The following is a 24,606-nucleotide window of genomic DNA, read 5'->3' as shown; positions in this document are numbered from 1 at the left end:
GTCATGTAAAGAAAAACCAGTGCCATGTACGCGCTCTTTTCTCCATGCTCTTTTTTCCCACTGGGTTTTTGGGATGGAGTTTTTAGCGAGATGTACATGTCGAATCTGGACCCTTTCCTAGTTGTAGCTGTTCGCACTGCTATCCCATCAGAGCTTACAGCTGAGGGGATACTGTTGGGGGAAAGACCCAGACCCACAAAGGAGCCGACGTGCAATCCATGTAACTAAGCAGCCCATGTAAAGACCAAAGGACCTCCTTGTAATATTTGTACTCCATCAAAGGTTGGAGAGGAAGTCTCACCTCTCCCCCTCATCTATATAAAGAACCTAAGAGGTCGAGAGAAGTGGGATCTCTCTCCCCCCACAGGCACCACTCTCCTGGGAACCCTTCGGAACTGTTCACGCTACAGTATCTCTTCGTACTGTAGCTGGAAATGGTCCCAACAGCCAGCAAACGCAAGAACGGACGTTGCTGCCTGTCCTGTCCTATGCGGGCACGACGGCCACGGCAGCTTGGTGTCATTCAGACCGCGTCATCTCCTGAACAAGTCTGTACCCAAACCAGTAGCTTCATGGCCCTCGCCCGGCAACCGGGCTCATTCGTTTGTCTCAGGATGTGGGGGTTGAGTCCGTGTTGTATATTGACAGACATATCTGATTTCTACTCCTAACCCTTTCAAGAGTAGAAGGTACTGTAAAATTGCTTTAAAATGTACGGTTTAAAATGAATCTGTGCAAATTACAGCCCACTATACTTCATAAAAAAGAAGAAAGAACATCAACCAATATACAAACTCACACATGATCATTCTGTCTGATCAAGTTTCACACACTGGTATCTATTCACTGGGTTGTCCAATTTTACTACATTTCTCTGTGCAAGTGAGCAAGTCTCTGTTGGTAATGTTGGCATAATCGATCAGCCTTCCATCTGGACGATGATCTTGCCGGTGGCATGGCCATCGACGCTCTTCTCCCACGCCATGCTCGCGTCGTTCAGTGGGAACCTCGAGTCGACCACCGTCTTCAGCTTGCCGTCCTCCACAAGCCCGACCAGGAACTCCAGGTCCGCCTTGTTGGGCCACAGGAGCAGCGGCACCAGCCGCTTCCTGGCGAACGTCACCCTGTGGAGGACGGCCGTGAGGAAGGCGGGCACATTCGCGGTGATGTCGACCACCTTCCCGGCGCCGCTCAGCAGCGGCTTGAACGCCGACCAGCCGACCCCCACCGTGCAGTGGGCCACGCCGTCGTACGTCCTCCCCGAGGGGTTCCGCATGCTGGCGCCCTCCGGCGTCTTGTAGTCGAGGACCTCGTCGGCGCCCAGGCTCCGCACCAGCTCCACGTTGCGTGCACCGCAGGTGGCCGTGACGTGGAGGCCCGCCAGCTTCACGAGCTGCACCGCGTAGAGGCCGACGCCGCCGGACGCGGCGGTGATCAGCACGTTCGAGGGCATGCCTGTGCCGTCGAACTTGGCGCCGATGGCTCTCAGCGCCCGGAGCGCGGTGCCGGCCGCGATGGGCAGCCCCGCGCCTTCGGCAGCAGATACCCCGGGAGGCCTCTTGACGGTCAGTTTTACAGGTGCCACGGCGTACTCTGCGAGTCCGCCTCCAGACTGTAACAGAGAAGATAATATTTTTAGTAAGAGTAGAGATATAACTTCATCGTAAAATAGAAGATTAATAACACGCACTGAACATGTGGAGGTGTAAGGAAGCATGAATCACTTAACAACGTTGAATAATGACAAACAATTCAATTCTCACAATCCTGAAAAGAAAGCTTCCAGCTGCTGAAAGACTGCTTCATTATTGTAGCTGACGATATCCTTGGTTTATGTTGTTGTCTGGAAATTAACAGAACCATATTGTAAACGAAGGAAGTGTGCTTACGAATGGGTTCAACATGGCAACGGCTTCATCTCCAGCCTTGAATCCATTGACTCCAGAACCAACAGCTGCAACTACCCCTGCCACATCAGTCACTGCAGAAGATGAAGGAATTAGCACAACTCATTGAGAACAGTTCTAAACAGCTAGCGTAACAGATCTGAGTAAATATTTATGTGACTATAAAACACTCAGTCATACAGTTAGCATGAGCTGAGAACAGGAAAAGGAGCCAACAAAACTCACATCCTTCACCCAGCAACAGAATCGGGTGCCAAAAGCATGTTGGTTCTCTTGCTCACCCTTGCCTATCCTTGCTAGTGCACAAAGTGAAGGAGAGTAAATTTGACTCACCCAAATATAATGTAATCTGTGTCCAAATTCAAATTTCCTAGCACAATGCCAAGACTAAGCAAGATTGCAAGAATGTGCAAGGAAACCCCAAACCCCCAAGGCGAAAACTGGTCATTTCCCATTTGTTATGAAGAGCTTTGCCTATTATTATATATTAGTAAAACAGAAGAGGGTCCAAAGATTAATGGTATGAAGATTTACATGAATACACACGGTTTAATCATGTGGTTGTAAGTACAATGCTGATAATGTTAAAAACGCACTAAGATACTAGAATATATGGACAAAGTGATGTACTGTCAGTAGTCAGCACAGAGCTTAATATTGCCAGTTATCAGGTTTGGATAATTTTACATATAAGTTGATGTAGCAAAAGATTAAGAAGGTTAGCATTATCATATTAGCACAAGTCCCAGGTTACACTTGGCATAAACATCATATGAAATGAATAAGACAACCATCAAAACTTCTTTTAAATTGTAGAAAGGGAAGTGAAGTAACGGGCATAGTGACCTAATCAATTTTGGCAAATGGACATTACAACCTGCAGACCGCAATTCACCAGGATTCAAAGTAACTACTTGTCGATGAATGAAGATGATTACCTGGGATATATGGCAGCCTATGAGGCAGCAGAGGCCGTAACATTCCTTTCTGCATCTTCCAGTCAACCGGATTGATGCTTGCTGCTTCCAGCTTCAACAGAAGCTCATTCTTCTTCGCCGAAGGGATGGGAACTTCCGCATGCTGCATTAGAGGCCATGGAAAATTGCTTGACTATATTTTTTTCAAGAAAAGAATATTCCTGACTAATTTACACTATATTTTGCTGAATGGTTTCTTTTGAAGAAACAAGATTATTTTTTCGAGAAAATTACAGCAAACATGATTGAACTTCGGTGGCAACAACACAGCGTAGCAACAGGAGCACACAGGAAGGGAAATATGTACACCACCCTAAATCAGGTTTCTTGTGAAAGGCACATTCCTTAGACATTCACCCAATAGCTAGATCATGAGGAACTTGTCTGTCACCCAATTGACTCTTGGACCACACACTCTTGTAGATTAACCTCGTTCGTCTTATTCTGATCACTACTTTTCTGCTTCTGACTAAGTGACTGTGACAAAGTTCAACAAACTACTGCACTTTGTTTTGCCCATGGCAATATCAACACTGCTAAAAAAATGGTCATCAGTACCGGCTCAAAAACACTAGCAGTGGCAGTTTTTGAACTGACACTGATAATGAGTATTATTGCATATCCATAACAAAGTATAATGAGTATTATTGCATATCCATAACAAAGAACTGGTACTGATACTCAGACTGTCAGTGTCGGTTTGTGGTAAAAGCTGACCCTGATAGTCTCCGTATCAGTGTCGGCTTTCTATCATCAGTCGGCACTGATGGTCCCTCCCTATGTACAGAATCTAGCCGAACTCTGGAATGACTTGGTCATTGATGAACCCGCAAAGTTGTTCCTGAATTGTGTTGATTCTCTACGGTGTGAGGATACCTGTTTCTAGCTCCAGGTCCTGCAATCACCAAAATTGAAGAAATCAATCTCTTTGAACACGTGTAGGACCTGAAAATTAATCATCACTATATACTTACCTCAGCTTTGATAATGATACTAAAATTGTTTTCGTCCATCAATGCATGAAGTTATATACATAGTAGCCACATAAATTGTTGCTCTCGGTCTAAATCCTACAAGAAAAGTTGGTTACGACTTTCCATTCCTTCCGGAACATAAAGTGACGTCATGTCCTCTTGACGTAGCGCACATACACCTTGTATGTGTGTGATTATTGACCGTAACTAGACTTAGATTCAATCAATTCTAAGTTTACTAAAACATTAATGAAATGATTAGTTTACCTTTGTAGCAAGTCTATAACGGATTGGTATTCGGCTACAGGATTTTTTTCACATTGAGGACAACGATACTGCTATAATCAGTCTGGATGATAAAGAGAGCCCAGTGAAAATTGCACATATGTCACCATAGGTAATTAGTCCTAAGTCCTAACATCATGATGCTAAAAAAGAGTAGAACAAACATGGAGGGAAATGCGTACCTAAAGTTGTAAGGTAAAAGTATGTATCTTTTTAATTGGTATGTTTTAATAAAATCAAGTGTATAATCCTCGGTTGCTTTTACCTGGGTCGCGACCATTGTCTGGTTTATTTTTATTGAGTCGAGGAACCCTACTTCAGTGATACCCTTTTGATTGCATGTATATATCTCCATTCTACATACATAAGAAGTTGAGATATTCGGTCTAATAATACAAGAATATATACTGTGAATTATACTGGTTCTCATTTATAGAGTCCACAAACTTATGAGTTGAATGCCGATAGCGTCTTGTTGGTACATTTGATACATTTCATCTAAATGAATCTAGACTTCGCCGTCCATGTGGAGGAAATCACAATGTCTGAATTGGAATGCGAACATTTCTCTACCGGCCTTTGATTGTGTCAAGTACCATGAATGAAATCTCCGCATTTAGGTTGTTAGCTCTAATAGGAACTCAATCAGTGATTCGCCGAGCTTAAATTGCCATCTAGTTTTTGCTTTTTCAATCTTGGACTCGTCATGAAGTGCTTCTTTTGTCATTCTGGCATTAATTAGAGAGTTTCTTTCTAATTCTTCATGTTGTTCTAGCGCTCTTTGCTTTTTACCCTGTCGAAAAGCCCTTCCTCAACTGTTTTTTTACTCATGATGCGCTCGTAGTTAGATTTTAGTGGTGGGTCTACAGGTCTGGCCAAACTTTGAAGAAACTTAGCGACCATTGCTTGATCGATAGCACTCTTCTCTGGCTCAGTACGTTTGAAGTGTGCAGTGACACTGGTGTTCACTTTCCTTCTAATTTCCTCATCAGTTTTATCATAAAGGAGAGGAGGATACCGGCTTTGTGAGGAACCATCCAAATTGTATTCTAATTAATCATTAGGGCGATCATTTACACAACCACAACCATTTACACAGTGATTAACCAGAATCTAATCCCAATAGTCCTAGCAAGTATTTTAATATCCAAGATCGGAACACAAGCCTTTACAACATGATTCATCACATCAAGGTATAATAAAGTGTGAGTAATGAAATTATATTACAAGTCTTTAAGTTATTAAAATTTCACCATAATTTACATAACACAACCACTATGAGGACCAAAGACAGTTGAACTCCTAGTTGGTTAGAGTTACTACGCAGTGGAAAATAATTATGAAAAAAACAAAAGACGGGTAGTGCCATGTGCCCATAAGTAGCCGAACACTAACTCTTCCTCACCTACACAGCAAAGCAACATGACTATGAAGGTACTCGTATGACTTAATCCATAATGGTACATATAATAACCCGACTCCAAAGATAATGTATTTGGGGGTGAATTAGCAAGGAAATGGTCATAAGGTTAACTAAACTCATATGCAAAGCACTTTTGACAAAAGAATGTGAGAACCTACAACTTAAACAACTGTACACTCATATTCAGATATCAATATCATAAATATATCTGTATAAGGAACCGTCTCATAACCAACCTCAACCATCACAACCACTTCCTACATCGAAACTCTACGACCGATATAAATGAACAAAAGCGTGCTCATGACCAATACCGCGGCAATTTGCATTGATCTTACACCTTGCAGGAGGGTACATTTTTAGCCACACGACACAAGGACCATTCGGCTTATGCGACTCACTAAAATCTACACAAAGGGGTACTCGTAACAATCTTTCTCAATAAGTCCCAACCGTTTGAATATGCGTCTATAGGTGCGAATGTCATCTAGAACTACTCCCTGAGCAAACTAGATACCTTTACAAGCCTATTATGTTCACAACACCAAAGACTCGCACGTCAAAGGGTCACAGCTACAAACATATTCAGCTCATCGGACCCATATACAGATACATGGTAAGTACGTAAAAGTGCTAAAGCTAACTGTAACAACGGATGGTGCTTAATCGATGCAAACGGTCTATGGCATTCGGTTCCTCTCCCGACCTACCCCTAGCACCACCCACATCTCGTCTCATCCTCACAACTCATACAAACCAACATCATCATGAGCTTTGTGAACATTAACAAGCCCTAAGCTCGTGGACGATAGTCGAACCATTGCTCGACTTCTACCGATGACCTATGAATTGCTAAGCATATCAGATATTTTTAAGTTAAACATTAATATGATTACTCCCAGGTTACAAGGATTGATATCATCAATATCAAGATAGGAACAATGCATCAACATAGGTTCTATCCACAGAACCCGACACTAACTCACTAACATGCATAACATACATAAAATGATAGTTTATCAATTTAGACATCATGATCCAAAGTACAAGGTAGAATATAGTTAGATGCTTGCCTGGTTGCTCCGACGCTTCGCTCACGAATTCCGGTTCGGTGTTAGCTTCGACCACATGAACCATTGGCGCATCACTCTCTAAACAATCAAGAATGCACCGAATAAACCAACGAAAGAGGGAAAATAAATATGCTTATGATGCATGATCATGAATTGGCATGGAAGGTGTCATGTCTTGAAAGCATTCGTAAACAAAAGCCAACGACACAAGAGACGAAAGGTTTGAACCTCATTTAAGACATCCTAAGTTCACTCGGTACTCGATGGCTGGCGGTTAGACCGTCAGAATCGAGCAGAGGGAAAAAGGTATTGAATAGGTAGATCATCTCTATGTACTCTACAATGAGAAAATTGTAATTCTTACTCAATTAGAGCTCAATTGGAACCCTAGGTCCTCCCAAAATTTATCACATGGAGCAATCATATACTTTCAAACCTAGAGCAATCTAACAAGTAAATCTAAGTAAAAATAAATTACAGATTATCTTACTAACCTTGGAGCACCTTGGTTATGTAGATTTCTCTAAATTTTGAAGTCTCTAAACGCAATGTTGGGCATAAATGGCAGGAGCCGCGCAGAACAGAGCTCCTCTCTATTCTATTTACGCTTGGGGAGAAAAAACGCTTTCTATAGATTATACACTTATTAGTGTTGGCATGTAATACAAATCGGCACTGATACTCAGTATCAATGTCGACTCATAAGTATCAGTGCCAATTTGTTCCAAAAGTATCAGTGTCGGTTCAATCTAGCTCAATCAATAATTGAGTGTGGGAATGTATGAACCATTACAGATATTTCATCAGTACTGATTATATCCTAACTAGCATTGATGACTCAACTCGAATGACTATTTCTGTTGACTCCCTAGCCACTTGTAGAGTCAGATCAGCTGACTGCAATTTCGGATGCGCCAAGGCCTCATCAACTAGTAATAAATACTAATGATCTATGTATTCGATTACCAACCATGATCTAGCCATACCAGTTAAACCAACTAGCTCACCATGTGCTACGTAATCGATTACCAACCATGATCTAGCCATACCAGTTAAGCCAATCAGGCCATGAGCTATCGAGCTAACCAATTGACTAACCACAAAACCATTCTACCAACTAAAGCTAAGGTTGCGGCGGCGGCCATCGGGAAACAGCAGCGCCGGCGAGAGGAGCAGCCACGTAGCTAGCTCGCAAGTACCGAGAGGGCTGCGTGGGTCGCTTAGCTGGCTCTGGCGGGCAGACACCTTGTGTACATATATATACATAGACGAGGCAGGGTGGGTTCTCATTGGGTCCCGGCGCGCGGGGCCCATGTTGTCAGATGCGTGACGGGTTCTGTTTGAGAAGGGAAAAGGGGGACGGCGTGAGACCGGCACGCACGGCACCAGTCTGCTGGTTCGACATGGCATGTTATTTCGCTGCCCTCACGTCACGGTGCAATGCACGACATCCACGAATAAAACAAACTAAATTTAAATAGGGAAAAGTATCTCAAATTAGGATCAAATCTGAATTTTGAATAATTTTCAAAAATTGAAGAGATGCACAAAGCTTATGATTCTGCAATTCTGATTTTATGGATTTTATTTGATTTTTTAAGACAATTCAAATTTGAATCCTCTTAACCCCTGCGAAATGTTCAAACATTACAATACCGAAAAATCAGTTCGGGCCAAAACCCGATCCTATTCCCTTTTCGGTCCGGCTAGGGCCGAACTCCATCCCTCTCTTCCTTCCGCGCATTCGGCCCAACCTTGGCCTAGGCCGCCACCACCTCATCTCCCTCACTCATCTTCTTCTCCCTCCCACCGTCGCTGCCACTGACGTTCTGACCCCGCCACTGCTCAGTGAGCGTGCATGCCACGGCCACGCCATCCACTACCTCGGCATCTTAGCCCGTAGTGGCTCTCCCCGCTACTCCTTCCGGCCACTACTCCCCTCCATTCACCCCCGAGCCGAGATCGAGGCCGGCAAAAGCCAACGGCTTCACCCAATCGCGTGAGGCTCGTGGCCGTGGGAAAGGTCGTCGCCGCCTATAAATAGGACCGCCCTCTTCTACACTCTCCAACACCGCACTCCGCGGCCAAATCCGTTCACCTGAGCCCAAAATGTTGGAATTGATCTCGGCTGACGTATCCTAACTAACGAGACTGAAAAATCAGTGATTCCCGTACGTGCCATGATCGGAGGCGCAACCAACTCTTGGTTGCGATCCCGAGTCGAGCAACGCCATATAAATAAAGGGTCCCAGCACCTCTCGGAGAGAAAGAAAATCCCGTGAGGTCCCAAACGCCCTAACAAACTCTTCTCGATCCTAAAGGGGCACTGAATCGACTCGAAGATCGTCGCCACTGCACCAACTAATCAAGAACTGAATGGGTTCTCCAGGCTACGGTAGGTGTTCACGCTTCCGCTCTTTGGGTGTTTGATCTTAGGGTTAGCTCTAGTAATGCTTAAGTGAAGTTTTACTTATAACATTTGGTACCAGAGCCTGTGTTAGCCCTAATCAGACCCCTATTAGACTTAATTATGTTTATTGATGACCAATTAGTCCTGAATGATCATGTCTAAGTATAATTGATGTCAATTAGGTTTGGTTAATGTTAATTAGGGCCAATTTTGATTAAGTTTTAGCACTGTTATTGTCAATTAAGCAAGTTTAGGCCTTGATTGCTTCCATTTAAAGCTTAAATTATATGAATTAGTCCAAATTAGTCTCGGATTATACACTCATTCATGTTTTAAAGTTAAATTCTTCTGATTTGATTATGTTTATGTGCATGTATGAGTATGTTTGTGTGTTTTGGAGCCTGTTTGGGGGCAAATAGATAGGTTTTGAGTTCGGGTAGCATTAAGAAGGAGGGGATTGGGGAAACTCTAACACAAATCCTAATGAACATCCCCATTCCCCCCCAATCCGAACCCTAAATCCCAACCCGAAATCCTAATGTTAATTAGGGTTTCGGCCGACGGTGTTTTTATACTAGGCGATTTCGTCGGCCTGCCGTCGATCGCGATGGACGGCTGTGCTGCTTCGGGCCGTGCGCGGAAAGAGGGCCGTGCTTTGAGGACTGGGCCACGCGCTACATGGCCCAAAAGTCCACTTTTGGGCTGAATGGTAGTGTGCACAGGTCTAGGCCGAGTCAGGCCGAAAGGCCGTTTTGGGCTGTTTTCTTTAAAGCTTTGGACTTTTCCATTTATTTGGAATTTTCAGTGATTTCTAACGTTTTTTCCATTTATGCACTGGAATATCTAATGCAAATAGCCCAAAGTTAATGATGATTAATGCATCAAATATTATTGTTAATTCTCTGGTTGAATTGGATCCAACGGGAAGATTTTTCCGAAGAATTTTACGATTAATTTATATAGGTTCATAATTACTTTCTAACCAAAGTTGACTATAATTTTGTGCTATTTTTATGTGTTTATTTAAATTCTTTTCCGTTTTCTGCCCAACGGTGATGCAGATTGGTGTTTTATTTTTGCATGATTTTAATCAGACCAACCTAGGGTTATTTTCGTGTAAATTATTTTCTTATGATAAATTTACTAATCTGGTCCAATTCTTCTCTCCAGCTCTTGACACTTCCTCTATTGCCGCCACTATTGATGGTACAGAGCAACTTATGAGCAATAATTTTCCTGCTTGGAAAGCTAAGGTGACTGTTGTCCTTGGTGTTTTGGACCTGGACTATGCACTCAGGGTTGACGCTCCCACTGCTCCCGCCATTGGCGTGGAAAATTATGATGAATTAAAGAAAACTTATGATGCACTTTTTGAGAAGTGGGAGCGGTCCAATCGCATGTCTCTTATGATAATGAGGAACTCAATATCAGATGCTATAAGGGGAGCAATTTCAAACTCAGAAAAAGCTAAAACGTACTTGGCATATGTGGAAGAGCAATTTAAAGGCACCTCCAAAGTTTATGCCAGTACACTGATTCAGAAGCTCCTCAACACTAAGTATAATTATGGGTCCAGTGGCATAAGAGAACACATCATGATGATGACAGACATGGCTGCCAAACTCAAGGGCATGGATATGGAAATCACTGAGGGTTTCCTTGTCCACTTCATTATGATCTCTCTCCCTCCTGAGTTTACTCCCTTTAAGATAAATTACAACACTCAGAAAGAGAAGTGGAGCGTGAGCGACTTGATCACGATGTGCGTCCAAGAGGAAGAGAGGGTAAGGGCTGAAAATAAAGACTTTGTTAATCAAGTTAGCAGTCCCAAGAATAAAAGAAAATTCCAAGGGGATTTCAAGTCTAAGAAGAAGTTGCATTTTGTCGCTAAACATGACAAGGCAGCACAGAGGGTGCCCAAGGCATTTGCTCCTTCTGCTCCTGCCTCTCAAGAATCTAAAGATGACGGATGCCACTTCTGCCACAAGAAGGACCACTACCAAAAGGACTGTGTTGGTTTCCTGAAGTGGCTTGCAAAGAAGGGTAATGATTTCATAACATTCATTGATGAATCACTTTATGCTGATTTTTTCCTTAATTCATGGTGGATTGACTCAGGTGCCACTGTGCACGTTACCAACTCCTTACAGGGATTCCTTACCGCGAGAACATTAAGAAAGGGGGAGCGAAGTCTTAGAGTGGCCAATGGGAAGGAAGCTCAAGTTGAAGCTATCGGATCCCTTCCATTAGTTCTTGATAGTGGCTTCACTCTTAAACTGAATAATGTAGTTTATATTCCTTTCATGAGGAGGAATCTCATTTCTATTTCGATGTTAGATGATGATGGTTTTCATTGTAATTTCGGAGACAATAAATGCATTCTTAAATTTAATTCAGATGTTATTGGTCTTGCCATCCGACAATACAAACTTTATATGCTTCCTCTTAATGAATCCTCTGTGACGATGAATGTCTATGATGTAAGCCATAAGAGAAAGAGAAGTACAATTAATGAGACTTCTTCGAAACTGTGGCATTATTTTCTAGGCCACATTTCGAGGGGGAGAATGGAGCATCTCATTAAGGAAGAGATTCTCCAACCCTTAGACTTCTCCGACTCTGACCACTGCATAGATTGCATTAAAGGAAAATACGTTAAGCAAAATAAAGAAAGGGGCCACTCGGAGCACAGGATTATTAGAATTAATTCATACGAACATATGTGGTCCTTTTCCTGTGACATCAGTTGACGGTTTTGATTCTTTCGTTACCTTCACTGATGATTTCTCCCGTTACGGCTATATCTACCCCATTAAAGATCGATCTAAGTCTCTCGATAAATTTAAGATATTCAAGGCTGAAGTAGAAAATCAGCACAACCTGAAAATTAAAGTAGTGAGATCGGATCGCGGGGGAGAATATTGTGGGAGGCATGCCACATATGGGCAAATCCCTGGTCCTTTTGCCAGATTCCTTTAGGAAAATGGCATAGTAGCCCAATATTCTACACCTGGTGAACCTCAGCAAAACGGGGTAGCTGAGCGATGCAACCGCACGCTTATGGACATGGTGCGAAGTATGCTCAGCTATTCTAGTTTACCAGTTGGAATGTGGATGGAGGCACTTAAGATAGCCACACACATTCTTAATCGGGTTCCCAGTAAATCAGTTCCAAAAATACCTTATGAATTATGGACTGGAAGAAAACCCTCTTTAAAGTATTTACGCGTGTGGGGCTGTGCAGCTGAAGCTAAAGTCTTTAATCCACATATTGGGAAATTAGATTCTAAGACAGTTAGTTGTCACTTTATTGGGTATCCGGAAAGATCAAAGGGGTATCGCTTTTACTGTCCAGATAGGATCACTAAGTTCGTAGAAACAAGACACGCTGTGTTTCTTGAGAACGGGGATATGGAGCCGAGGGAAGTTGATCTTGAAGAAAAACGGGTTTATGTTTCCTACTCCGCTGATACAAGAGTCATACATCCCTGTGCCTCAGGTGGTTGCACCTTCAGTAGAAACTAACGTCAGTACACCCCCTGTTAAGGTCTCTGAAATTCCTAACGATATACCTAACGATGAGCCTCAGCAGTCCCCTGCAGCACCCAGTCCTTGTCCTGCAGTGCATAATGAACCGATCAGGAGATCACAGCGTGACAGGAGACCTGCCATCTCAAACGATTATGTTGTTTATATGAATGAGGATGTTAATGACATAGGGAAGACAAAAGATCCCAACTCATATAAAGAGGCCATGATGAGTGAGCATTTGTCTGAGTGGCTTAATGCCATGAATGACGAATTAAAATCTATGAGCAATAATGATGTGTGGGACCTAGTTGAAATCCCTGACGGAGCCAAAACAGTAGGCTGTAAATGGGTCTACAAAACCAAACATGACTCTAATGGGAACATCGAAAGGTTCAAAGCAAGGCTCGTAGCTAAAGGCTTCTTGCAAAGAGAAGGAATCGATTATAATGAAACTTTCTCTCCTGTATCAAGTAAAGATTCTTTCAGAATAATTATGGCACTCACAGCGCATTATGATTTAGAGCTGCATCAGATGGATGTAAAAATGGCATTCCTTAATGGTGACTTGGAAGAAAATATTTACATGGCTCAGCCGGAAGGTTTTATCATGAAAGGCAAGAAACATTTGGGATGTCTCCTTAAGAAATCAATTTATGGTCTAAAACAAACGTCTAGACAGTGATATCTCAAGTTTGACAAAGTCATTAGAAATTTTGGCTTTAAAGAAAATGAAGTTGATAACTGCATTTATATAAAGTTTAAAGGGGAAAATTCACCATCTTAGTTCTTTATGTAAATGATATCTTATTGGCCAGTAGTGATAAGGATATGTTGTTTGAGACCAAGAGATTTCTTTCCTCTAATTTCGATATGAAGGATCTCGGTGAAGCCTTTTATGTTCTTAACATTGAAATTCACCGAGATTGGTCCAAAGGAGTATTAAGTTTGTCTCAAAAGGCATACATAGACAGAGTACTAAAGAAATACAATATGCATAAGTGCTCTATCATGCCTGCTCCTATTGTTAAGGGCGATAAGTTTGTGAGATATCAATGTCCAAGGAACCAATATGAAATTGATCAAATGAAGACGGTTCCTTATGCTTCAGCTGTTGGAAGCATTATGTATGCTCAAGTTTGTACACGCCCTGACTTAGCTTTTGTGACCGGGATACTTGGCAGATATCAATCAAATCCAGGACCGGACCACTGGAAAGCCGTTAAGAAAGTCCTTCACTATTTGCAAGGCACTAAAAACCACATGCTCATATTTAGAGAATCCGATAACCTTGAAGTCATTGGTTATTCGGATGCAGACTTTGCGGGGTGTGTATACACTAAGAAATCCACATCAGGTTATATCTTCACCCTCGCTGGAGGAGCTATCTCGTGGAATAGCTCCAAACAGACACTCACAACATCTTCAATGATGCAAGCTGAGTTTGTGGCATATTATGAGGCTACCGGGCAGGCTGTATGGCTAAAGAACTTTATCCTGGGGTTAAGAGTGGTCGACGGCATTGCAAAACCACTTACATTATACTGCGATAATCAACCCACAGTTTTCTATACGAGTAACAACAAGTCGAGTGGTGCTGCCAAACACATCGACATTAAGTATCATGTTGTGAAAGATAGAATCCAGGATCAAACAATAAGTGTCAAGCATATAAGTACTAAGTCAATGCTTGCGGATCTGGTCACTAAAGGCTTACCACCTCATATTTTTCGTGATCATGTTGCCAGCGTGGGGTTATTGGAAAGCCTATGATTCTGGATAAGAGTACCATAATGCAAACCAACTCCCATTAGGAATAACAAATTTCCATTTCAAGATGAAATAGTGTGCTATGGGTTTTTTTTGGGTTTCAGTGTTATTTAATGAGCCGCTGTAATCTTTTGCCTTGGTGTGCTATTTCATTGAGAGTGGGCTTATGATGGTAGTCTTACGATCAAGGGGGAGAATGTTGGAATTGATCTTGGCTGATGTATCCTAACTAACGAGACCAAAAAATCTGCGATTCCCGTACGCGCCATGATCGGAGGCGCAACCAACTCTTGGTTGCGGTCCCGAGTCGAGCATCGCCATATAAATAAAGGGTCCCGGTGCCTCTCGGAGAGAAAGAAAATCCTGTGAGGTCCCAAACGCCCTAACAAACTCTTCCCGATCCTAAAGGGGCGCTGAATCGACTCGAAGATCATCGCCACTGCACCAACTAATCAAGAACCGAATGGGTTCTCCAGGCTCCAGTACGTGTTCACACTTCCGCTCTTTGGGTGTTTGATCTTAGGGCTAGCTCTAGTAATGCTTAAGTGAAGTTTTACTTATAACACAAAATCCTCCTCTCCCCTTTCGGTTCCGGTGAAGCGCCACCACCACTGATCTCCCCGTCCGGCGTGTCCCCTACCTTGGTGACCGAGTGGTGATCACCGCACACCCCCCTCTTACCTTACCCGAGCTCCAACTCTTTCTCCGAGCACACAAGTGCCTAGCACAGTAGCACCAAAGCCTCCCTTCCGCCACTGCTCTACACCGTCGCTAGCCGCCGGCGAGGCCGCATCCCACTGTTAGCTTCACTGGACCCCTTAGGAGCTCCCAACTCTGCTTGTTGCCCTGGAAAGCCAGCACGCACACTTCTGCGTAGTTTGCAACAGCCGTCGCCACTTCCGGCGAGCTTCTGCCGTCGCTCCGGCTAGTTCCCGACGACATGGACCCAACTAAAACCTCCAGATCCTCGCGTAGATCACTTTTGTGTAGAGACTGGGCAAACAAGATGCTGGCAACGCCACCCCGGTGAGGATTCCGCTGGGCTTCGCCTCTGCGCCACCGCGGAACCTCTATTCCTGCAACTAACCACGCATGGAGCCAACACGTGTCTTGTCACGTGGCCACCACGACAACCACCTTATCCAAACCGAGCCCAGTCAGCATCTATGGTTCCGGTGCACCGTAGACCACGCCAAGTAAACATCCCGGTCCATGGTACCATCCTAGTCCACCAAACACTAGCCCACAGTTTACATTTAACTCGGTCACCGTTGACCGTGGGACCCACATGTCATTCACCATTTCATATTTCTATTTTAAAAAATATTTTAAAAAATATGAAAATAATTTTTTAAATATTCTTCCCTTTTCTTTTTTTAAATTTATCCTTTTGATATTCAACTCTAATTTCGATGATTTTTCCACCAAATTTCATCTAAATTTTATAATTTTTGGTGTTCATTTGAATTTTTTCAAATTTGAGTTGTTTTTACCATAGTTTTATGATTCTTTGATAATTCACATATTTTAGAAGAAAAAGAGTTCGAGGAAAAACCCAAAGACCCGGATTACGAGGAAGGACCTGATGAGAACTTTGATAAAGGAAAATCGTACATCCTTTGATCCTATTTAACCTAGTTTTATAACAACCACCCTGTAGAGCCAGAAATTTGAAACACTATATACATGCATGTTTATTTTAACTAATTTAATACTTGATTAGCTATGACCTCGCTTGTTGTTACCATACCTTATAGTTTAATTACCATATTCCCATTGAAACCCTAGAAGGTTCATAACATCAACTATATTGATTATTTGAATGACTGCCATTAAATCACTAGTATGTTTAAGACTGATATACTTCATATTTATCAATCATTTACTCATGCTTCCATGAACTCTGTGAACTGTGTTGTGTGTGATTGGTGGTGTGAGTGGGTAAAAAGTGGAAAAGATAATGAACTCTGCAGACTTGATTTGGCGAGGGTGAGTAAAGTATCCCACGGGGGTGAGATTAACTTTGAGTAGGGTTTACCCTTGTGGTATTCCAACTAGGAGACAGTTGCCTCCGCTGTGTAAGGGCCACCTCGTTGTGTTGTGGTGCTAAGCAACCCTTGTAAAACCATATGACTTGTGGGAAGGACTCAGCTACACACCTTGTTATCTTATCCTGACACCCACCCGTAAGCTGGTAGTAGCAGCGGGAGACAAGAGAAGACACGAACAATCTAAGTGAAGTTCCATGATCCGGCTGGATTCTCCAAAGATAATTGAGCCACGTTTATCATGAGCCCATGGTAGTCTATGCGGTTGTGGGGATCGGTGACGTCTTAAGAGGGAGAGGGGGTGAATTAGGACATTAAGACTAATTGGCTCCAAAAACTTCACAAGATAAATTTATATCAATTTCTATCTAAATATACTATAGATTTATCTAGTGTGTCTACTCTACCGTTCATAAGGTTTGCATCATATAGCCAACCCTAGCAAACTACTCTAGGAATGTAATAAATACACAAAATTAAGTTGCAAGTATGTAAATGCGGAAACATAAATAAGGAAGAGAGAGCAAACTCGGTACAAAAGATTTTTATCCCATGGCATCGATGGCATAATCGTCACCCTAGTCAATGTTAGAGCAGCCACCTAGGCTATAGCTCTTGAACGACACCCGGTCATGACCTTTGAGCCACCTAGACCTCAAGCAAGTTAGCCACCAAGGCAAGGTCTCACTACAAGCCTCTATTTCAATCATTTTCCACCCTCTTCACTTCGGAGCTTGAGTCACCAAGGTAAGGGTCTTTGCGTCCTCATATAAGAGTCTTCCCGCTGCTCCACACCAAGTCAAATGGTCAATAAGTATGAGCCACAAAGGCTCACGGTGCCAGCGAGTCATTAAGACTCTAATGTGCTGGCGTACCACTTGGTACAATATAGGATCACTCCTTAACTCACTCTCTAGGTAGCAACACCTAGCAACAAATCTATCTAGACCTATTAGCACTAATCACTCTCTAATCTTGTACTTAATTGCTTCGGATGATCACTTTAAGTACTTTGATAGTTTTGATGTCTTCTCAGGTGTATATGAGCTTCTCTGAATTCTAGCACACTCAAATGACTGAGTGGGGGGGGGGTATTTATAGCCTCAACCCTACGAACTAACCGTTGCTCTAATGACTTCAACAAACTGTGAACACCGGATGATCCGGTGTCAACAACAGCACAAGCATCGGACCATCTGGTGTGTACATCAGTACAAACTAGCCGTTGGAACCCCACTCAAAATCATCTGTGAACACCGGATGCTCCGGTGTATTCTTGATCTCCATCATCGAACCATCCGCTGTGTAGAGCTGAGCCAACCCGAGCCACTTCAACTGTTCATTTATTTGGTGTGTATAACCCTCTGATCACCGGATTATCCGGTGTGTACAACTTCTCATACCTCTGAAAATCTTCTAGAAAATCCTCTGATGAAGCTTTCGGTGTGTTCTTATCCTTAACACGGGACCATCCGGTGAGTTTAAACCATTCATCTGAAGATTTGCACTTCTCCTGTAAAATGCTTTGGTGTGCACATCACAAATACCAGACCATCTGGTGAGGTCTTCATTTTCTTCTCTAAGTCGAAACACTCCGGTGTGTACACTTCACTGAGCACCGGACCATCTGGTGTGTGTAATTTGTTTTAAATGAGCACTGAACCATCTAATGTGTGTAATTTGTTCTAAAGTTGTCCAATTCAATCTTTCTTGAGTTCAACTTCGGTGGCTTCTTCACGTATTGTATCTATGAGACCTACTATATCATATACTTAAAAATATGTTAGTCATTGATTATGTTATCATTAATCATCAAAATCACATACATGCCTAAAATGGCCATATTCGCTACAACGGCCCAATGAATGGATATCGTGGCAATGTCTGATGGGTATGAGACCTCGTTATGTCTACTCGAACAATGACGGTGGAAAGAGCTAGAGCGCATCTTATAGCTAAAGTGTACAACCTCTATAAAATATAAACCTATATAGATAGCCGTGTCTGCGATCATAGATGTGCGAAGCTTCGACCACACAATGACTGTGTTTTAGAAGTGTCAGCCATGTGTCGTTAATTGGGAAGGACGAAGGTCTTCCAACTATAAAATTTAGAAACTGGCAGGATGGATATATCTTCCTCAAGGCCAATAAACCTAAATATTAATAATAACCTTGGTTATGAAATGCTTTGAAACCTACTTTGCAAAACCAATCATTGCATAAAAACCGTCTTTGCACTAAAACCAAGGCCTATTGCCTTATCCTTATCTCATCCCTTAAGCATCTATAACCCTTGTAGTAGAACTTTCTGAGTAGATCCGGCCTAATTACATGTTCCTCCAATGAAAGCAGAGACTGTTGTGATCCTAGCAAGGCACATCACGTTTTCTTCATTAGTGCAAGGTTACTCTACACTAAGCAAAATTCTGCGACGCTGGAAGGCTTGAAATTATATTTCTTGCCCCCTCATGCCGGAGAAAGATGTAGTCAAAATATTCAATTGGCAAGCATCGTCCAAGCATCATATTGACGCAGTTAGCTACAACACACTCTTTCTATATCATAATCATTAAATGTCTAGTACCAACGAGGCTAGGCAAAACTATGGTCAAGCGCCATGAAGCAATTTCACTATTCCATCGACACATCCTAGGTTTATAGGATTGGACACTCCTTTGTCGGGCATTGATGATGCGTAGGCAACACATCTTTCCGCACTTGATGAAAGTAGGCGTACAAATGACTAGGCACCGATGAGGCGACACCATCCTCTTCATCAACACTTTCCGTTCACAAGCCGCATGATGATGGCGTAGTCGTGACCGAGCATAGCAAAACGACAGCCACCCACATCCATCTCTACACCATATATTGCATATGGACAAGCAAAATTTGTTTGACGACGATGACCTTGACACAACTTAATCGGAGGTATTCTACAAGCTTTCCCTGCAGATATAATTAATCAGACACACCTTCCTAGGCCCGGGAATTAGTGAACTACATAATCTCTCAAGTCAGATTATCCTTAAGCATCGACGCAGAAGACATAATAGACAAACTTCTGCGAAGTCATGTACTTTGTATTCAAGAAATAATTAATAAAATACTGGGTTCCGCGCATATATTTGCTCTTAGAAATAATTAATAAAATACTGGGTTCCGCGCGTATATTTGCTCTTTGTATTTTTTGTTTTCCACACAATGGCTACGCTATATTTGTGGCACTAGTGAAGACTTGTGTGCATTAAATTGGAGTCTTGCAGGAAAGCTTGGAACAAGGAGGAGACGTGAGCAGCACATTTCGAATAATTTTGGAAAGTTGAGGCGCTACTGTAAGATTTGTCTCCAACAATATGTAGTATCGAATGTTTGATGGATAGTTATTTGTTTCCCGTAGATAGACGAAACGCCAATAAAGAATATAGATGAAATGCTCCGTCTTGAGCTGTAATAGCCAATTTACTATGTATATTGTACAGATGTAGCGATAGCTCAGAGATCAATTAGTATTGATAGTAAAGAAAAAGAGGTATATAATGATGCAGCGTATTGTAAAGAGAGAAATGTTCTGAGTCACGTCTTTATTGATCTATGGTTTACAAATACGTTTATGTCCATTATATTATAAAAAATATGAGAGAAAAAAAAATGCTATGATGTGGTACTCTCCTATCTTACATTGCATATCAGGGAATTTGTTATAACAAACAGAATTAAAACATCTTAAACATATCAAAATGAGACATAGGTGTAAACTTGCCGCATCTGTGACATGGCAATAAATGCACATAGTAATTTCATCTTGCAAATTCTATGCTCATAGAGGCTTTCTTCTTAAAGCTGGAGTAATCAGTTGTTTCTTCCCCAGTATAACAGTCCGATGCATCAGTAGTTAGCCTTCCTTGCACTGTGAGTGGGCTAATACCATGAAGTGCTCCAGTGCGCTGTCGAGCCTGCGCCGTACCTGCCAGTTGACGGAGTTCCACCGCCACCTGGCTCATCGTTGGCCTGTGCACACCAGCCATAGCCAAGCATTGACCTGCCAGCTCCGCCACTTGACATATAAGCTCCATGTCGCCTTGGTCGGCTATCTCCCTATCCACGAGCTCCGCAAGCTTGCCCTCCTTTGCTGCCTCCTTGAACACAGACACGAGGCTCTCCTTCTCTTTGGATAATGCCTTCCTGCGTGTTAGGAGCTCCAGAAGAACTACACCAAAGCTGTAAACGTCGCTCTTATCAGTGAGCTCAAAGTTTAATAGGTACTCTGGATCTAAGTAGCCCATTGTCCCCTTAACTGCATGAAGGTTTTCTTCAGCTGACCTTATCATCGAGCACCCAAAATCAGAGACCTTCGCAGAAAGATCGTGGCCCAGAAGAATGTTGGCGGACTTTACATCGCCATGAAAGATCGGGTGGTTTAGTGTATGTAGGTATGCAAGTGCTTCAGCTGACTCGGCAGCAATTTTCAGACGGATCTCCAGTCTTCTGATGGACACCTCATCCTGGACATGGATTAGATAGTGCAGAGTTTTATTTGGCACGAATTCGTAGACTAGAACTGGAGCTTCAAAATGCAAACTGCAACCAAGAAGCTTGACAATGTTTTTGTGTGTGACTCGAGAAAGAATGAGCAGCTCCTGTCCGAATTCTGTCCTTCTATTCTCATCCAATCCCTTGCATTTCTTGATTGCAACTGGATTGTTGTCTGGATCAAGATCATGACCTTTGAAAACAGTCCCCTGACCTCCTTCTCCAATGACTTCCTTGTCATCAAAGTTGTTTGTTGCCGACTCAATTTCTTCTCGACCATACAACTTAAATGAAATGTTGTTCTCTATTTTCACCATATCTATTAATAGTTGTCCTCCATGCTGATGGAAATACGCATCCCTCTTTCTGACGAGATCCTGTCTTATGATCCACTGCTTGTGCTTGACCCACTCCATTCCAAGAAGAAACAGAAGGCCCAAAAAAACAGAGGTGAAAATTCCTGGCAAATGAACAGTATACAACTTGTAAGTCGAAAATAAGTCAACGAAAAATAGCAGAAAGTACTTTGTTTTTGCAAAAAAAACATTCAGCAGGTGGTTGATTACTTCTCCAAAGGTATCATATGAAACAACTAATATAGTGCAAGTGCGATGGTTGATTCAAAATATTCAATATCTACCTACCAAAATGAGGGAACTAATTAATCACCAAATGCTATAGCTAGAACCGAGAGTATCATTTTAACAGTACTGAATTGGAAATATAATTAACCAGTACACCTATATATCTATACATAGAGCTCAACAGTTAGCTTGCATTTGGAACTATACTAGTACGCATAGCAACATCAGTATATCTGCTGGATAGAACAGTTAAGGTACAGAAGATTTTTGACCGGTTCAACTCAAACTCATTAGAACTATTAACAATAGTATGATACTAAGTGTATTTAAATTATTCAAGGGGACAAATTCTGAGCCATGATAAATTCGTCTGCATATGAGATGCTAGAAAACATTATATTGATCATTGATTACTTTTTGTAGCAAATTTCCAACTTTCTTTGTTGTTTGTCCATATTTTTGGTTTGGTTTCGTGGGTACGAAATAGAATGAAGGGTGTAGATTAGTATTACCATGAAAACAAGTCCAGAATACGCTAGTTCTGACAGTGATACTGATCTACGTTGAATATGCTGTGTTCCCAGGTGGATCAAACTAGATAATTTGTTTATACAACTTTTACAGCTTTAGGTAACTTTTTTTCTTTCTATAAGGGGCACTTGAGAAATCCTTAAATCATAAAAAGGGAACATTTTCTAAGAATTTTCTCAATGATTGAGAGAAAAAGTAAGGGATCTGATTGTAATAGTGCATGAATAAATAATATATTCTAAGAATCATGCCGCAAATATACTCTATTCTCAAATACAAAAAGTATGTATCTTCGAACTAATTTCTTAGGCTTAATGCAGTTTTAAAAAAAGAGTAAAACATGTGACATAATTTACAGGAAAGCTTGAACATATATGTAAGTGCAAAACCATGATTGTGTTGAACTGTTGAAGCGTAGTACATAGATTCAGAGTATATGTGTACCAAGAGCGATCTGGACTCCATTGGTAAGCACTTTCATGCACGGCCCAGTAGTGGCGTTGCCTCGCGTACCAGAAGGACAAGAACAGTTAAAACCACCTTCTCTATTCTGACAAATTCCGTGGCATGGATACTTCTTCGGATCCAAGCACTCGTCAATATCTACAATAGAATAAAAGGATCATATTAATGTGTGATAATGAGGAAGACAATTCAATTATGTTACGACAATAATTTATACAAAATTAAGATCCCCACGACTCTAGATGTATATAATTGGCAGTTTTTTTTTTTTTACCTTGGCATCCATGCTCCCGATCTACCAGGTAAGGATTACCCTGGAACCCTTGGGAGCATTTGCATATGTAGCCCGGTCCGTTTGTCGAGTCAACGCACTCGCTGTTGTTGCTCATGCACGCGTATGAGTCGGGCTCCTTGCGGGCAACTTCACAGGTCTCATTTCCAATAGCCCAATCAAGCACCAGCGGAGCGAGCCCGCCGTTGGTTCGATTGAACCCCGGCGAAGTTACATAGTTGGTTTGAAAGGTGAAATTTGACGATTCCATCAGCACTGCATAGCTGCAGGCACTGTAGTTATAGATTAGTGATGTGTTGAAGTTTCTATCGAACCAGACCTGGTAGTACCGTAGCCCCTTGGGGATGGCAGTCTGGCAGCACCCTATACCGGCGCAGGAGCCGTTGGTGACGGTGGACACATCGCCATGCCCGCACATGGCCACGCAACCGCTCATGTAACTGTCCACATAAGCATAGTCACCGATGTACGCCAGTGTATGGCATCCGATGACTGTGAACCTGTTGCTGGTGTCAGAGAACCTGTAGGGTAAATAGGTGAAGTTCAATCTCCAGTTGTCGTAGTCCATCTCCTGACTGGTGGTGTTGTAGCAATAAGTGGAGATTTGGTTCAATATCCGGGCCTGCCCTTGATCCAGCGAGATGCTCAGAAACTCCACATTTGTATGAAATGGCTTGAGGACGCCGTTCCCCATGTCATTGCAGCTCAGGTTGAAGCTGGGCATAGCGCAGTGGTCAGGCGAGTCAGGCCCGATGCCGAACGGGTAGGGGATGTCTACTACGCCGCACTTTCTCTGGCAGTTGCTGCTGGGCTGTGGAAGCGCTCCAACGGCGGGGAGTACAGCCGTGAGCGCTGCGCCGAGCCATAGCACAGCAGCTAATCTACGAAACGGCATGGGTGGGCTAGTTGTTTTGTGTGTGCTGAATTCAGATGGAGCGCTTGGTCGCTGCGCCTCTATGTATGAGGCGGCACTAGCTATAAACGCGCAAGACCTCCTGTGGCTCAAACAACAGTACTTCTCTACAATAATTGCGGCCAGACTCCAGACCCGGTCAACACTCAATGTAGGCAACGACTTGCATGCTGACTCCAGGTCTTCGCATCTTGTCTTCAAGCACAACACTGATCTGCATCAGGTACAGTTAATTTGTAGCTGAATTATTGGTCCTTTGATATTCGTCTGTTTGCAACAAGTGTTGTACTCTCTCCGTCCACAAATACAAGGCCTATTTATTTTGAAAAAATCATCTAAAGTAAACTTTAACCATTAATTTCTTTATAATATATTGTCAAATGCTACAAAATCAACATCTTAGAAGTATTTTGAAATACGAATCTATTGGCATAATTTTTTATACTAAACATGTATACAATTTGACTAATTATTGATCAAAACTGATGAAGTTCGACTTTTTCAAAATAAAATACGCCTTCTATTTATGGGCGGAGGGAGTACTACGTCAAAATAACATATTAGTGATGGCTGATAACTATGGGATGCACTACACCAGAATAGCACACTAGTGGCGGGTGATAGCTGACATTAGTGACGGTTCTCATACCCATCACTCAGAACGTGTCACTAATAATGACATATCAACACTAGTGACGATCTTAGTGATGTGTCATAGTTGAGACCTGTCACTAATGTGCATCTTCTATGGCTAGTAGAGGTGTGTTGCCCGTCACTAGGGACCGTCATTAGTGACGGAGGAAATCTATCTATCACTGGGACTCGGTCATTAGTGATAGGTGGTAAATGCACCCGTCACTAATGACTGGGTCATCAGTGACCTATGAGGTT

General features: G+C 42.4%; 2 protein-coding genes across 2 annotated transcripts; both read right to left on the bottom strand.

Moving 5' to 3' along the window:
• Positions 1-750: 750 nt before the first annotated feature.
• Positions 751-2,993, bottom strand: LOC133889114 (chloroplast envelope quinone oxidoreductase homolog). The gene is made up of 3 exons (XM_062329575.1): positions 2,846-2,993; positions 1,890-1,981; positions 751-1,612 (listed from the first exon to the last, which is right to left on the bottom strand). The coding sequence occupies exons 1-3, from the start codon at positions 2,991-2,993 to the stop codon at positions 920-922; spliced, it is 933 nt and encodes a 310-aa protein (XP_062185559.1). The 3' UTR covers positions 751-919.
• A 16,964-nt stretch (positions 2,994-19,957) lies between these two features.
• LOC133888754 (wall-associated receptor kinase 2-like) lies at positions 19,958-23,783 on the bottom strand. Its single transcript, XM_062329102.1, has 3 exons — positions 22,785-23,783; positions 22,490-22,648; positions 19,958-21,390 (listed from the first exon to the last, which is right to left on the bottom strand). The coding sequence occupies exons 1-3, from the start codon at positions 23,695-23,697 to the stop codon at positions 20,198-20,200; spliced, it is 2,265 nt and encodes a 754-aa protein (XP_062185086.1). The 5' UTR covers positions 23,698-23,783; the 3' UTR covers positions 19,958-20,197.
• Between the last annotated feature and the right edge of the window lie 823 nt (positions 23,784-24,606).

This window comes from Phragmites australis, chromosome 13, assembly GCF_958298935.1.
Source record: "Phragmites australis chromosome 13, lpPhrAust1.1, whole genome shotgun sequence".
NCBI lineage: Eukaryota > Viridiplantae > Streptophyta > Magnoliopsida > Poales > Poaceae > Phragmites > Phragmites australis.
This window is presented reverse-complemented; position numbering and strand designations above follow the sequence as displayed.

Excerpts from the sequence above, each read along its gene's own strand:
- LOC133888754 (XM_062329102.1), bottom strand. The coding sequence starts at position 23,697 with ATGCCGTTTCGTAGATTAGCTGCTGTGCTATGGCTCGGCGCAGCGCTC. Across the intron at positions 22,649-22,784 it reads TCGGGAGCATGGATGCCAAG|ATATTGACGAGTGCTTGGAT; the intron begins GTAAAAAAAAAA and ends ATTCTATTGTAG. Across the intron at positions 21,391-22,489 it reads TGGAGTCCAGATCGCTCTTG|GAATTTTCACCTCTGTTTTT; the intron begins GTACACATATAC and ends TTCATTTGCCAG.
- LOC133889114 (XM_062329575.1), bottom strand. The coding sequence starts at position 2,993 with ATGCAGCATGCGGAAGTTCCCATCCCTTCGGCGAAGAAGAATGAGCTT. Across the intron at positions 1,982-2,845 it reads TAGGCTGCCATATATCCCAG|TGACTGATGTGGCAGGGGTA; the intron begins GTAATCATCTTC and ends CATCTTCTGCAG. Across the intron at positions 1,613-1,889 it reads TTGCCATGTTGAACCCATTC|TCTGGAGGCGGACTCGCAGA; the intron begins GTAAGCACACTT and ends TCTCTGTTACAG.